Here is a 15,081-nt window from a genome sequence, read left to right on the forward strand (position 1 = left end):
ATTATTATTATTTTTAATGTTTATTTATTAGAGAGGGAGGGGGGAGGGGCAGAGAGAGACAGAGACAGAACCCAAAGCAGGCTCCAGCCTCTGAGCTGTCAGCACAAAGCCCAATGAGGGGCTTGAACCCACAGGCTGTGTGGTATCATGACCTGAGCTGAAGATGGGACACCTTAACCAACTGAGCCACCTAGGCGCCCCTGGAAAAAGAATTATAATGGAACTTCCCATTGAACTAATCTATAGTATGGGAATGTAGAATATAAAGAGGTAAAAGGAATTGCTGAAATAAGAGAGAAACAGTGTGCTCAGGGTCAAAGCTCACAATTTGACCTCTAATGCAATTTTGAATAGAACAAAAAAAACAAAACAGTGAGATTTAAAAATCTGGAAACATGGTCTTTTAGGGGGAAAAAAATCACATTTTGCCATTGGGAGAGAACTGCATATGAAACCAATATATATTTACTTATTTTCTAGTTTTGTGCTCATCACATGCTAAACCCTGCAACCAGCAATAAAACCTAAATTGGATGCAAACAGAAAGCCTGAGAAAAAGCAAGTCGATCAGGAAAAAAAAAAACAAAACAAAAAAAAAAACCAAAAAACCAGACTGTATAAAAGCAAAACTAAACAAGATAGGAATAGTCCAGAATTATGTCAAATTCAGCACACAGTTTTCTAGATATTCCAAAAACATTAGTAGCAGCAACCAGGATTTATGTGTATACATAGAGAATATTCTTCCTGTGATAATTTGTAAAAAATCAATCATCCAAAACCTGAAAATATTTTTGTTTTGTTTTGTTTTGTTTTGTTTGTTTTTTACTTAAAAAGCTTGGGTCCTCACTTAAAAATATTTTTTTAAGGGATGCCTGAGTGGCTCAATCAGTTAAATGTCTGACTTGGTCTCAGATCATGATCTCACAGTTTGTGGGTTCAATCCCTGCATCAAGCTCTGTGCTGACAACTAGCTCAGAGCCTGGAGCCTGTCTTTAGATTCTAACCCTCTCTCTCTGTCCTTCTGCTACTTGCACTCTATCAAAAATAAATAAAACACATACAAAAAAAATTTTTTAAATACCTTTTTTAAGATTTTATATTGTCAGGTAAATATTTACATTTTATTTTTTAAGTGTTTATTTTGAGAGAGAAAGCACACAGGGGTGAGTGCATGAGTGGGGGGAGAAGCAAAGAGCGAGGAGAGAGAGAGAGAATCCCAAGCAGGCCTCGGACTTGATCTCATGATCACAAGATCATGACCTGAGTCACAATCAAGAGTCAGATGTTTAACTAACTCAGCCACCCAGGCACCCTCTTTCTTATGAAGTAAGAATCTTTAATGCATGCAAATATATCTTACCTAAAGCCTTGCTGTAATAGTCATCCCATTCCGGAAATACAAAATACAAAAACATAATATCAGCCACTATGTACAGTAACCAATTCTCTAGTCTCTGTACAAAAGTCATGCGGTCTGTCAGTCCTGATGTGATGCCAGGAACATATGAAGAAGGGATAGGAAGCTGAGCACACAGTCTCTCAATGATATTCCCATAAGAAAATCGAAAAGAGTATATAAATGGAATATTGAGGAGCTCAGCCAACAATTCCCCACAAAAGCTTAAGGGATCAGCTAAACAGATATCAAACTTAGCTGCTTGTAGCCTGCTGAGTAACTCCTTATTTGTGATAGCACTCTCACACATTCTTTTGGCTGTCCTAGAAAACCTGTAGACAAGTTCTGTCAGTTTTCCTTGCATGCTCCACAATGAAAGTTTTGGCAGTTCAAAGGAAACATCATAGAGAATACCATTGAGCTCTTCCATGAGAGTTTCTTTAGTTACTGGAAGTTGAAGGATCTCCACATTAAAGGGAATCTTGGTATGATCAAACAGATAACTTGGTGAAGGTACCAGGACAGTTACCTCATGCCCCCGAAGCTGGAGTTGATCCAGGATAACTTTTAAATTAATCCAGTGACTAAAATCCAAGGGCCACACAAGTATTTTCCCAGTCCTTCCAGAGTCGAAGAAATACAGATGCAGCATGAAAAGAACCCAGAAACCTTTTACAGTCCTCATGATCAACTCTTGTTCTAACTAAACCGAGGCTTAAACCAAGTTCATGAAGTTCACAATCCCACAGATCTCTTTCGTGACTTTCTCAATCAATTTATAGTAGGTTGAGCTGAACTTTGGAGTACATAGTTGGTTTTACCAAATGCAGCTGTTTTGTTTTAAAAAAAAATCAATACAGTTGGAGCGCCTGGGTGGCTCAGTCGGTTAGGCATCCAACTTTGGCTCAGGTCATGATCTAGTGATTCGTGAATTTGAGCCATGCGTCAGGCTCTGTGCTGACCCCTCAGAGCCTGGAGCCCACTTCAGATTCTGTGTCTCCCTCTCTCTGCCCCTCCTCCACTCGTGCAAGCGTGTGTTCTCTCTCTCCCTCACCCTCAAAAATAACCAAACATTAAAAAAATGTTTTTAATCAGTACAAACAACGAAATGAGTTAGGAAGAAAATAGAATGAGAGTTTTAAAACTTCTTTTAAATTTTTTTTTTTTAATGTTTATTTATTTTTGAGACAGAGAGACAGAGCATGAACAGGGGAGGGTCAGAGAGAGAGGGAGACACAGATTCTGAAACAGGCTCCAGGCTCTGAGCTGTCAGCACAGAGCCCGACGCGGGGCTCGAACTCACGGACCATGAGATCACGACCTGAGCCGAAGTCGGATGCTTAACCGACCAAGCCACCCAGGCGCCCCTAAAACTTCTTTTAGAGGATATGAAAACAAAAAGGCTTAAACACAAATTGAGAATAAATTCTAAATGATGTTAAAATCCATCACCATGTGAAGCATATTCAATTAAGACTGGGTATTTTGGTAACTTTTTCTCTGGTATCTTAAGTTCCTTAGAACAGAATGGTCTGTGTAGTATTTTTCTTACGGACAACTCTGCTAGGAATTCTAGAGGAAAGAGGTTATCACCTACTTCCAGAAGCAGAGTATATGTGCCAGAGGCATTAGGGCAGGGAGAAAATTTAAATCCAAATGTTCTCATGCTGAATTCAGTGCCCTTTCTGCCAAATCACATCTATCTTTAAGAAAAAAAATATTTTTTTTCTTTTGCTATTACTTCATATATGAATTCAAGTTCTGATTCTAGATCAGATTCATATTATGTTGAAAAGAAACAGAATAAAGGCAAGTCATGAAGAAGATACCTTAATAATCTTATTCTTCCTTCCAGCACATTCAATTCTATTTTCTTTACTTTCTTGTTCTAACAAACTTTTTATAATGTAAAATTCTATTTTCTTTTTTTTGCTTGGATCCCTACACCTGGAAACCACCACCCCATGTAGAAATGGGTCCAATGATATTTAGGACAATAACTTTACCAATAATCCTTTTGCTTAAAAAGTTGATTTTAGGGGCGCCTGGGTGGCTCAGTCGGTTGAGTCTGACCTCGGCTCAGGTCATGATTTCACAGCCCATGGATTCGAGCCCCACATGGGACCCTGTGCTGACAGCTCAGAGCCTGAGGCTGCTTTCGATTCTGTGTCTCCCTCTCTCTCTGCCCCTTCCCTACTTGTGCTCTGTCTCTCTCTCCCTCTCAAAAAAATAAAAAATTTTTTTCTTAAAAAAATTGATTTTATACAAGGAATTAGTCAGTAAGAAATATATCATAATAACATTATCATTTCCAATATCATAAGAATATCTGACTAATAAAAAACAGGATTGAGCAATTATTCAATTGATCACCATATCTATAAGTTCTACTCCCAAGTTATATATTGATCTGTTCTTCTCTGTCAGTTGTTACTATCACTTTAAACCTAGCCATTTTCATATCCAACTTGGATTTACTGCAATAGTTTTCTAACATCCCTACTTTCATTTTTACACTCTCATAACCTGCTTTATACAAAGAAACTTTCCTGACTTTCAAAAAGTTTATTTCAGAGAATGTCAGTCTTGGGTAAAATATGTTAACTCTCTTTTTCGTATATCTTAAAATCTGTATTCTCTGAAATGGACCCATGAATCCTGACTGATATTCTAATCTTATGTTATTCTACTTTATTCCTCCATCCACATCAGCTATCTTTGAGCTTTTTGATTATTAGCAATTGTTTTCTGAAGTGGTATCAGCAAGAATTATGGACTCCATCAGGAAGCCTGCCTACCAGCTTTTGGGGACGTCTCATCTTCACACCTCCCTTCCCCAGCTAGGCCCACAGTTGTCCCCAACACTGCATGTACCTCACTCCTATTAGCTTGATAGCTCAAGGTGCATGACCCCATTGTGGTGAGACTAAGCCTTTGTAGACAGATTTTGGGCAAGTGAAAAAGGCTAGCCTGAATCTGTGGGATTGGGAGAGTTTACACAAACATTTCAGGGCTCTGCCCTAGGGAAAATGGGAAGCTCTCAACACTAGGTCTGTTTTTGTGGGTTAGGATAAGTCATACAATCTGAAGACATCCCCTCAAGAGGGAACAAGAAGTAAGGAGCAGACATATCCATAGTAAAGGACTGAGAAAGCTAGTTGGACTGACGGGTGAAGGTGTTTTTTTTTCCCCCAGAGCCAGTCAGCAAACCCTGGAGGGAATGATCACTTCTTTAATGTGAAAACTGACACAAGACTTCAAGGAACAAGAAAAGTCAAGGAAATATGACACCACCAAAGAACACAAAGAAATGCAAATCTGTGAATTGCCTGCAAAAATTACAAATTAGATTGTTCGAAGGAAGCAGAGTAAGCTTAAGAGAACACAGAAAAATCAATGAAATCAGAAAAACAATATATGTATACAATGGGAGTTTCAATACAGATAGAAATCATAAAAAAATGAGCCAAAGATAAAGTTAGAAAAAAATTAAAGAGGATATTTTGCTTATATGAGGACCAAACAAACAGAAATATTGGGTCTGAAGAGAATATAATGAATGAAATAAAAAAATGAATACAGATCATCAACAGCATACTCTATGAAGCAGAAGAATCTGTGAACTCAAATACAAGTTATTGAGATATTGGAGGAGCCAAGATGGCAGAACAGCATGGAAGTTTTTTGTGTGTCTCGCGTCCATGAAATACAGCCAGACCAACACTAAACCATCCTATACACCTAAAAAACTAATTGGAGGATTAACACAATAATCTGCACAACCTGAACCACAGAATTCAGCAGGTATGTGGCACGAAGAGGTGAACTTGAGGGAGAGAGAAGCCGGTGGAGGGCAGGGAGCCACTTTTGCAGGCAGAGAGAGGATGGAGACTTGGGAGGGGGAGGAATACGGGAAAAGTACCCCTCCCCAAAAGCAGCTGGAGAGAAAGTGGAAAATTAGAAACAGCCGCAGGGACTAAACTAAAAAGGGAAAAGGAGAAAGGAGAGGGTTTAAATTCCATTGAGACTGTAAACAAGGGGAGCACAAAGTCTGCAACTCCACAGCTCGATACCTGGCGGTGCTCTGGTGAGAAGGGTGAATCGCCAGGAACAGAGTGGGGTCTGGGAGGTTCTCAGGCCACACGGGGAAAATCAGTTCCACTGCTGGAAGGACATTTGGTGGAGACTACTGAAGCCACCGGTCGCAGCAGACCCCAGAAAACAGCCACATTCGCTGGTGCTGGAACAAGGTCGTTAAGGGTGAAGCCTGGTGCCAGATATGTGTTGTGATTGTCCATAATCCCTGAAAAGCTGCTGCTACACTATCTCGCAAACTTTTTATGGGGCAGGCAGACACCTGGCCACAGTCTTGGGGCACGGGCAGCAGCAGGGTCCCACAAGCGTTCCTGGGTGCAGCCAGCTTTTGGCCATTGCTCAGTGAGACCCTCCCACAGAGGGGCAGAACGGGTCAAAGCCACAGTCCTTCAGAAGTAAGAGACCAGGGTAAAAACCGCATTTGATACAAAACTTGGGAGAGAGGTACTGCCTGGGTGGGGCCTGGTCACGAAGAGTGAAAAAGCAGGGAGCAGATGAAAGCTGAAGACAGAGGACAAGTGCGCGATTGCTGATCAGGGAGAACATAGATCCGATACTAGAGACTGGGTAGCTGTGTGACGTCATTTTCACCTCTCCCGCGCATGCGCATACACACCTATGAGCACCACAACAATCCACCCCCGTGGACTAGCAGTGCCATCTAGTGGCGAATGGAGCAGTTACAATGAGCCCCGCCCAACGGGGCCAACCTCGTTCTTCAAGAACACAAGTCTCACCACCTACTTAGTTTATGGACTATAAAGCGCTACATAGTCTGACTTCTAGGGGAAAACGAAGTAATTTCACTCCTATTTCAATCTGTAGGTCCATCTATTCAATTTTCTTTCTTTTTTTTTCTCTTTACACTATTTTTCTTTTTCTTGAATACAGAAAGAGAAAAATTCATTTTTATTTTCAATTTTTAATATTTTTAATTTCTTTACTATATTTTTTACTTTTGTGTAAATTTTTCCAAACTCTCTTACTTCCATCATTTTATTTTAGTCTACTTCAGTGTATTCACCTTTTCAAATTTTCAAACGATTTCTTTTTTTTCTTTTTCATTTCTATTCTTTTTCTTGAATGCAGAAAGAGAAAAACTTCATTTCTACGTTCAATTTCTATTAAAAATATTTTCCTTTAACTTTTTTACTATATTTTTTGCTTTTATGTAAATTTTTTCAAATTCTATTTTACTTCCATTATTTTATTTTAGTCAACTACAGTGTATTCACTTTTTCAAATTTTCAATCATTTCTTTTTCATTTCTTTTCTTTTTCTTGAATACAGAAAGAAAAAATTTTTATTTTTAGTTTTTATTAAAAATATTTTTCTTTAATTTTTTTCTACTATATTCTTCACTTTTGTGTAAATTTTTTCAAATTCTATTCTACTCCCATCATCTCATTTTAGTCTACTTCAGTGTATTCACTCTTTCAAAATCTCAAATGATTTCCTTCCCCCCCCCTTTTTTTCTCTGTCTAATCACTATCAACACCCAGACCAAAACACACCTAGGATCTAGCACCATTTATTAGATTTTCTGTGTGTGTTTGAGTGTTTATTTTTTAACTTTCATATTTTTTTATTTTAATTTTTTCATTTTAATTTTTCTGCCTCATTAATTCCTTTTCTCCCTTCAAAATGACAAAACGAAGGAAGTCACCCCAAAAGAAAGAGCAGGAAGAAACGACAGCCAGGGATTTAACCAACACAGATACAAGCAAGATGTCTGAACCAGAATTTAGAATCGCGATAATAAGAATACTAGCTGGAGTCAAAAATAGATTAGAATCGCTTTCTACAGAGATAAAAGAAGTAAAAAATAGCCAGAATGAAATTAAAAATGCTGTAACTGAGCTGCAATCATGGACGGATGCAGCAGCAGAAAGGATGGATGAGGCAGAACAGAGAATCAGCAATATAGGACAAACTAATAGAGAATAATGAAGCAGAAAAAAAGAGGACGATTAAGACAAAAGAGCACGATTTAAGAATTAGAGAAATCAGTGACTCATTAAAAAGGAACAACATCAGAATCATTAGGGTCCCAAAGGAGGAAGAGGAGAAATAGGTGTAGAAGGGTTATGTGAGCAAATCATAGTGGAAAACTTTCCTAACCTGGGGAAAGACACAGACATCAAAATCCAGGAAACACAGAGGAGGACCCCGTGAGATTCAACAAAAACCAACCATCAACAAGGCGTATTATAGTCAATTAAACAAAATACTCAGGCAAGGAGAGAATCATGAAAGCAGCAAGGGAAAAAAAAAGTCCCTACACAACAAGGGAAGACAAATCAGATTTACAGCAGACCTATTCACAGAAACTTGGCAGGCCAGAAAGGAGTGGCAGGATATATTCAATGTGCTGAATCAGAAAAATATGTACTCAAGAATTCTTTATCCAGCAAGGCTGTCATTCAAAATAGGAGAGATAAAAAGTTTCCCAAACAAAAATTAAAGGAGTTTGTGACCACTAAACCAGCCCTGCAAGAAATTTTAAGGGAGACTCTCTGAAGGGAGAAAAGATGAAAATATATAGAAAATACATACATACATACATACATACATACATACATACATACATACCAAAAGCAACAAAGATTAGAAAGGACCAGAGAACACCACCAGAAACTCCCAACTCTACAAGCATCATAATGGCAATAAGTTCATATCTTTCAGTACTCACTCTAAACGTCAATGGACTAAATGCTCAATCAAAAGACATAGGGTAATAAAACGGTAAGAAAACAAGATCCATCTATATGCTGTTTACAAGAGACCCACTTTAGGCCTAAAGACACCTTCACATTGAAAATAAGGGGATGGAGAACCATCTATCATGCTAATGGTCAACAAAAGAAAGCCAAAGTTAGCCATACTTCTATCAGACAATCTAGACTTTAAAATAAAGACGGTATCAAGAGATGCAGAAGGGCATTATATCATAATCAAGGGCTCTATAACTAAGAAGACCTAACAACTGTAAACATTTATGCACCAAATGTGAGAGCACCCAAAGATATACATCAATTAATCACAAACATAAAGAAACAAACTCATCAGTAGTAATACCATAATAGTAGGAGACTTCAACACCCCACTCACAGCAATGGACAGATCATCTAATCAAAGAGTCAACAAGGAAACAATGACTTTGAATGACACACTGGACCATATGGACTTAACAGATATATTCAGAATATTTCATCCGAAAGCAGAAGAATATACATTCTTCTCCAGTGCACATGGAACGTTATCCAGAATAGACCATGTACTGGGACACAAATCAGCACTCAGCAAGCAAAAAAAGATCGAGATCATACCATGCATATTTTCAGACCACAACACCCTGAAACTTGAAATCAACAACAAGAAAAAATTTGGAAAGGTAACAAACACTTGGAGACTAAAGAACATCCTTCTAAAGTATGAATGGGCCAACCAAGAAATTAAAGAGGAAATTAAAAAGTATATGGAAGTCAATGAAAATGATAACACCACAACCCAAAACCTCTGGGACACAGTACAGGCAGTCATAAGAGAAAAGTATATAGCAATCCAGGCCTTCTTAAAGAAGGAAGAAAGATCTCAGATACACAACCTAACCTTACGCTTAAGGAGCTGCAAAAAGAACAACAAATAAAACCCCAAACCAGCAGACCACATGAAATAATAAAGATTAGAGCAGAAATTAACGCTATCAATACCAAAAAAATAGCAGAACCGATCAATGAAACGAGAAGCTGGTTCTTTGAAAGAATTAACGAAATTGATAAACCACTAGCCAGTTTGATCAAAAAGAAAAAAGAAAGGACCCAAATAAATAAAATCAAGAATGAAAAATAAGAGATCACAACCAACACAGCAGAAATGCAAACAATAATAAGAGAATATTATGAGCAATTATATGTCAATACAATGGAGAATCTGGAAGAAATGGACAAATCTCTAGAAACAGATACACTACCAAAACTGAAATAGGAAGAAATAGAAAATTTGAACAGACCCATAACCAGTAAGGAAACTGAATTAGTAATCAAAAATCTGCCAAAAAACAAGAGTCCAGGGCCAGATGGCTTTCCAGGGGAATTCTACCAAACATTTAAGGAAGAGTTAACACCTATTCTCTTGAAGCTGTTCTAAAAAATAGAAATGGAAGGAAAAATTCCAAACTCTTGCTATAAGGCCAGCATTACCTTGATTCCAAAACCAGACGGAGACCCCACCAAAAAGGAGAACTATAGACCAATTTCCCTGATGAACATGGATGCAAAAATCCTCAAAAAGATATTAGCCAACCAGATCCAACAATACATTAAAAAATTATTTACCACGACCAAGTGGGATTTATACCTGGGATGCAGGGCTGGTTCAATATCCACAAAACAATTAACATGATTCATCACATCAATAAAAGGAAGGACGAGAACCTTATGACCCTCTCAACAGCTGCAGAGAAAGCATTTGACAAAATACAGCATCCTTTCTTGATAAAAACCCTCAAGAAAGTAGGGACAGAAGGAGCATACCTCAAGATCATAAAAGCCATATATGAACGACCCAACACTAATATCATCCTCAATGGGGAAAAACTGAGAGCTTTCCCCCTAAGGTTAGGAACAAAGACAGTGATGTCCACTCTCGCCACTGTTATTCAACATGGTATTGGAAGTCTTAGCTTCTGCAATCAGACAACACAAAGAAATAAAAGGCATCCAAATCGGCCAGGAGGAGGTCAACCTTTCACTCTTCGCAGATGATATGATACTCTATATGGAAAACCCAAAAGATACCACCAAAAATTGCTAGAATTGATTCATGAATTCAGCAACGTTGCAGGATATAAAATCAATGTACAGAAATCAGTTGCATTCCTATTCACGAAAAATGAAGCAACAGAAAGAGAAATCAAGGAATTGATCCCATTTACAGTTGCACCAAAACCCATAAAATACCTACGAATAAATCTAACCAAAGGGGTGAAAAATCTATACACTGAAAACTACAGAAAGCTTATGAAAGAAATTGAAGACACACACAAAAAAAGGAAAAAGATTCCATGCTCCTAGATAGGAAGAACAAATATTGGTAAAATGTCGATACTACCCAAAGCAATCTACATATTCAACGCAATCCCTATGTAAGTAACACCAGAATTCTTCACAAAGCTAGAACAAATAATCCTAAAATTTGTATGGAACCAGAAAAGACCCCGAATAGCCCAAGCAATCTTGAAAAAGAAAACTAAAGCAGGAGGCATCACAATCCCAGACTTCAAGCTGTATTACAAAGCTGTAATCATCAAGAGTATGGTACTGGCACAAAAACAGACACTCAGACCAACGAAACAGAATAGAGAACCCAGAAATGGACCCACAAATGTATGGGCAACTAATCTTTGACAAAGCAGGAAAGAATATACAATGGAATAAAGACAGTCTCTTCAGCAAGTGGTGCTGGGAAAACTGGACAGCGACATGCAGAAGAATGAACCGGGACCACTTTCTTACACCATACACAAAAATAAACTCAAAATGGGTGAAAGACCTCAATGTAAGACAGGAAGCCATCAAAATCCTCCAGGAGAAAGCAGGCAAAACCTCTTTGATCTTGGCGACAGCAACTTCTTCCTCAACACATCTCCGGAGGCAAGGGAAACAAAAGCAAAAATGAACTACTGGGACCTCATCAAAATAAAAACCTTCTGCACAGCGAAGGAAACAATCAGCGAAACTAAAAGGCAACTGACCAGAATGGGAGAAGATATTTGCAAATGACATATCAGATAAAGGGTTAGTATCCAAAATCTATAAAGAACTTATCAACCTCAACACCCAAAAAACAAATAATCCAGTGAAGAAATGGGCAAAAGACATGAATAGCACTTCTCCAAAGAAGATATCCAGATGGCCAACTGACACATGAAAAAATGCTCAACATCACTCATCAGTGAAATACAAATCAAAATCACGATGAGATACCTCATACCTGTCAGAATGGCTAACATTAACATCTCAGGCAACAACAGATGTTGGTGAGGATGCTGAGAAAGAGGATCTCTTTTGCACTGCTGGTGGGAATGCAAAGTGGCATAGCCACTCTGGAAAACAGTATGGAGGTTTCTCAAAAAATTATAGAACTATCCTATGACCCAGCAATTGCACTACTAGTTATTTATCCAAGGGATACAGGGGTGCTGTTTTGAAGGGGCATATGCACCCCAATGTTCACAGCAGCACTATCAACAATAGCCAAAGTATGCAAAGAGCCCAAATGTCCATCGATGGATGAATGGATAAAGAAGAGTTCGTAGGCAGCCTAAATCCAGCAGAAGAAGAGAAATAATAAAGATCAGAGCAGAAATAAACAATATAGAGTCTAAAAAAACTGTAGAGCAGATCAACGAAACCAAGAGTTGGTTTTTTGAAAAAATAAACAAAATTGACAAACCTCTAGCAAGGCTTCTCAAAAAGAAAAGGGAGATGACCCAAATAGATAAAATCATGAATGAAAATGGAATTATTACAACCAATCCCTCAGAGATACAAACAATTATCAGGGAATACTATGAAAAATTATATGCCAACAAATTGGACAACCTGGAAGAAATGGACAAATTCCTGAACACCCACACTCTTCCAAAACTCAATCAGGAGGAAATAGAAAGCTTGAACAGACCCATAACCAGCGAAGAAATTGAATCAGTTATCAAAAATCTCCCAACAAATAAGAGTCCAGGACCAGATGGCTTCCCAGGGGAGTTCTACCAGACGTTTAAAGCAGAGATAATACCTATCCTTCTCAAGCTATTCCAAGAAATAGAAAGGGAAGGAAAACTTCCAGACTCATTCTATGAAGCCAGTATTACTTTGATTCCTAAACCAGACAGAGACCCAGTTAAAAAAGAGAACTACCGGCCAATATCCCTGATGAATATGGATGCAAAAATTCTCAATAAGATACTAGCAAATCGAATTCAACGGCATATAAAAAGAATTATTCACCATGATCAAGTGGGATTCATCCCTGGGATGCAGGGCTGGTTCAACATTCGCAAATCAATCAACGTGATACACCACATTAACAAAAAAAAAGAGAAGAACCATATGATCCTGTCAATCGATGCAGAAAAGGCCTTCGACAAAATCCAGCACCCTTTCTTAATAAAAACCCTTGAGAAAGTCGGGATAGAAGGAACATACTTAAAGATCATAAAAGCCATTTATGAGAAGCCCACAGCTAGCATCATCCTCAACGGGGAAAAACTGAGAGCTTTTTCCCTGAGATCAGGAACACGACAGGGATGCCCACTCTCACCGCTGTTGTTTAACATAGTGCTGGAAGTTCTAGCATCAGCAATCAGACAACAAAAGGAAATCAAAGGCATCAAAATTGGCAAAGATGAAGTCAAGCTTTCGCTTTTTGCAGATGACATGATATTATACATGGAAAATCCGATAGACTCCACCAAAAGTCTGCTAGAATTGATACATGAATTCAGCAAAGTCGCAGGATACAAAATCAATGTACAGAAATCAGTTGCATTCTTATACACTAACAATGAAGCAACAGAAAGACAACTAAAGAAACTGATCCCATTCACAATTGCACCAAGAAGCATAAAATACCTAGGAATAAATCTAACCAAAGATGTAAAGGATCTGTATGCTGAAAACTATAGAAAGCTTATGAAGGAAATGGAAGAAGATTTAAAGAAATGGAAAGACATTCCCTGCTCATGGATTGGAAAAATAAATATTGTCAAAATGTCAATACTACCCAAAGCGATCTACACATTCAATGCAATCCCAATCAAAATTGCACCAGCATTCTTCTCGAAACTAGAACAAGCAATCCTAAAATTCATATGGAACCACAAAAGGCCCCGAATAGCCAAAGGAATTTTGAAAAAGAAGACCAAAGCAGGAGGCATCACAATCCCAGACTTTAGCCTCTACTACAAAGCTGTTATCATCAAGACAGCATGGTATTGGCACAAAAACAGACACATAGACCAATGGAATAGAATAGAAACCCCAGAACTAGACCCACAAACGTATGGCCAACTCATCTTTGACAAAGCAGGAAAGAACATCCAATGGAAAAAAGACAGCCTCTTTAACAAATGGTGCTGGGAGAACTGGACAGCAACATGCAGAAGGTTGAAACTAGACCACTTCCTCACACCATTCACAAAAATAAACTCGAAATGGATAAAGGACCTGAATGTGAGACAGGAAACCATCAAAACCTTAGAGGAGAAAGCAGGAAAAGACCTCTCTGACCTCAGCCGTAGCAATCTCTTACTCGACACATCCCCAAAGGCAAGGGAATTAAAAGCAAAAGTGAATTACTGGGACCTTATGAAGATAAAAAGCTTCTGCACAGCAAAGGAAACAACCAACAAAACTAAAAGGCAACCAACGGAATGGGAAAAGATATTTGCAAATGACATATCGGACAAAGGGCTAGTATCCAGAATCTATAAAGAGCTCACCAAACTCCACACCCGAAAAACAAATAACCCAGTGAAGAAATGGGCAGAAAACATGAATAGACACTTCTCTAAAGAAGACATCCGGATGGCCAACAGGCACATGAAAAGATGTTCAGCGTCGCTCCTTATCAGGGAAATACAAATCAAACCCACACTCAGGTATCACCTCACGCCAGTCAGAGTGGCCAAAATGAACAAATCAGGAGACTATAGATGCTGGAGAGGATGTGGAGAAACGGGAACCCTCTTGCACTGTTGGTGGGAATGCAAATTGGTGCAGCCGCTCTGGAAAGCAGTGTGGAGGTTCCTCAGAAAATTAAAAATAGACCTACCCTATGACCCAGCAATAGCACTGCTAGGAATTTATCCAAGGGATACAGGAGTACTGATGCATAGGGGCACTTGTACCCCAATGTTCATAGCAGCACTCTCAACAATAGCCAAATTATGGAAAGAGCCTAAATGTCCATCAACTGATGAATGGATAAAGAAATTGTGGTTTATATACACAATGGAATACTACGTGGCAATGAGAAAAAATGAAATATGGCCTTTTGTAGCAACGTGGATGGAACTGGAGAGTGTGATGCTAAGTGAAATAAGCCGTACAGAGAAAGACAGATACCATATGGTTTCACTCTTATGTGGATCCTGAGAAACTTGGCAGGAACCCATGGGGGAGGGGGAGGAAAAAAGAAAAAAAAAGAGGTTAGAGTGGGAGAGAGCCAAAGCTTAAGAGACTGTTAAAAACTGAGAACAAACTGAGGGTTGATGGGGGGTGGGAGGGAGGAGAGGGTGGGTGATGGGTATTGAGGAGGGCACCTTTTGGGATGAGCACTGGGTGTTGTATGGAAACCAATTTGACAATAAATTTCATATAATAAAAAAAATAAATAAATAAAAAAAAAAAAAAAAAAAAAAAGAAGAGTTCGTATATATATATACATATATATATATATATATACACACACGCACACACATATATATATATACACATACACACACACATATATACACATATATATATATATACACATATATACATATATATACACACATATATACATATATATACACATATATA

The 15,081-nt window shown here is 38.3% G+C and overlaps 1 protein-coding gene across 5 annotated transcripts in view; it reads right to left on the bottom strand.

Annotated features, from left to right (window-relative positions):
• LOC123595905 (UDP-glucuronosyltransferase 2A1-like) overlaps positions 1–15,081 on the bottom strand; it is a 50,261-nt gene that overhangs the window by 23,824 nt on the left and 11,356 nt on the right. For 2 of the 5 annotated variants that reach the window (XM_045473844.1, XM_045473845.1), the window contains exon 1: positions 1,364–2,163. The exons of 1 other annotated variant lie outside the window; for it this stretch is intronic. In XM_045473844.1, the coding sequence (XP_045329800.1) occupies positions 1,364–2,084 (721 nt within the window). In that variant the 5' untranslated portion in view covers positions 2,085–2,163. Of the gene's footprint in view, positions 1–1,363; positions 2,164–15,081 lie in introns of those variants that run through there. 2 more of the 5 variants (XM_045473846.1, XM_045473847.1) reach the window with 2 other exon arrangements.

The sequence above is a fragment of the Leopardus geoffroyi genome, chromosome B1 (assembly GCF_018350155.1).
Source record: "Leopardus geoffroyi isolate Oge1 chromosome B1, O.geoffroyi_Oge1_pat1.0, whole genome shotgun sequence".
Taxonomy (NCBI): Eukaryota; Metazoa; Chordata; class Mammalia; order Carnivora; family Felidae; genus Leopardus; species Leopardus geoffroyi.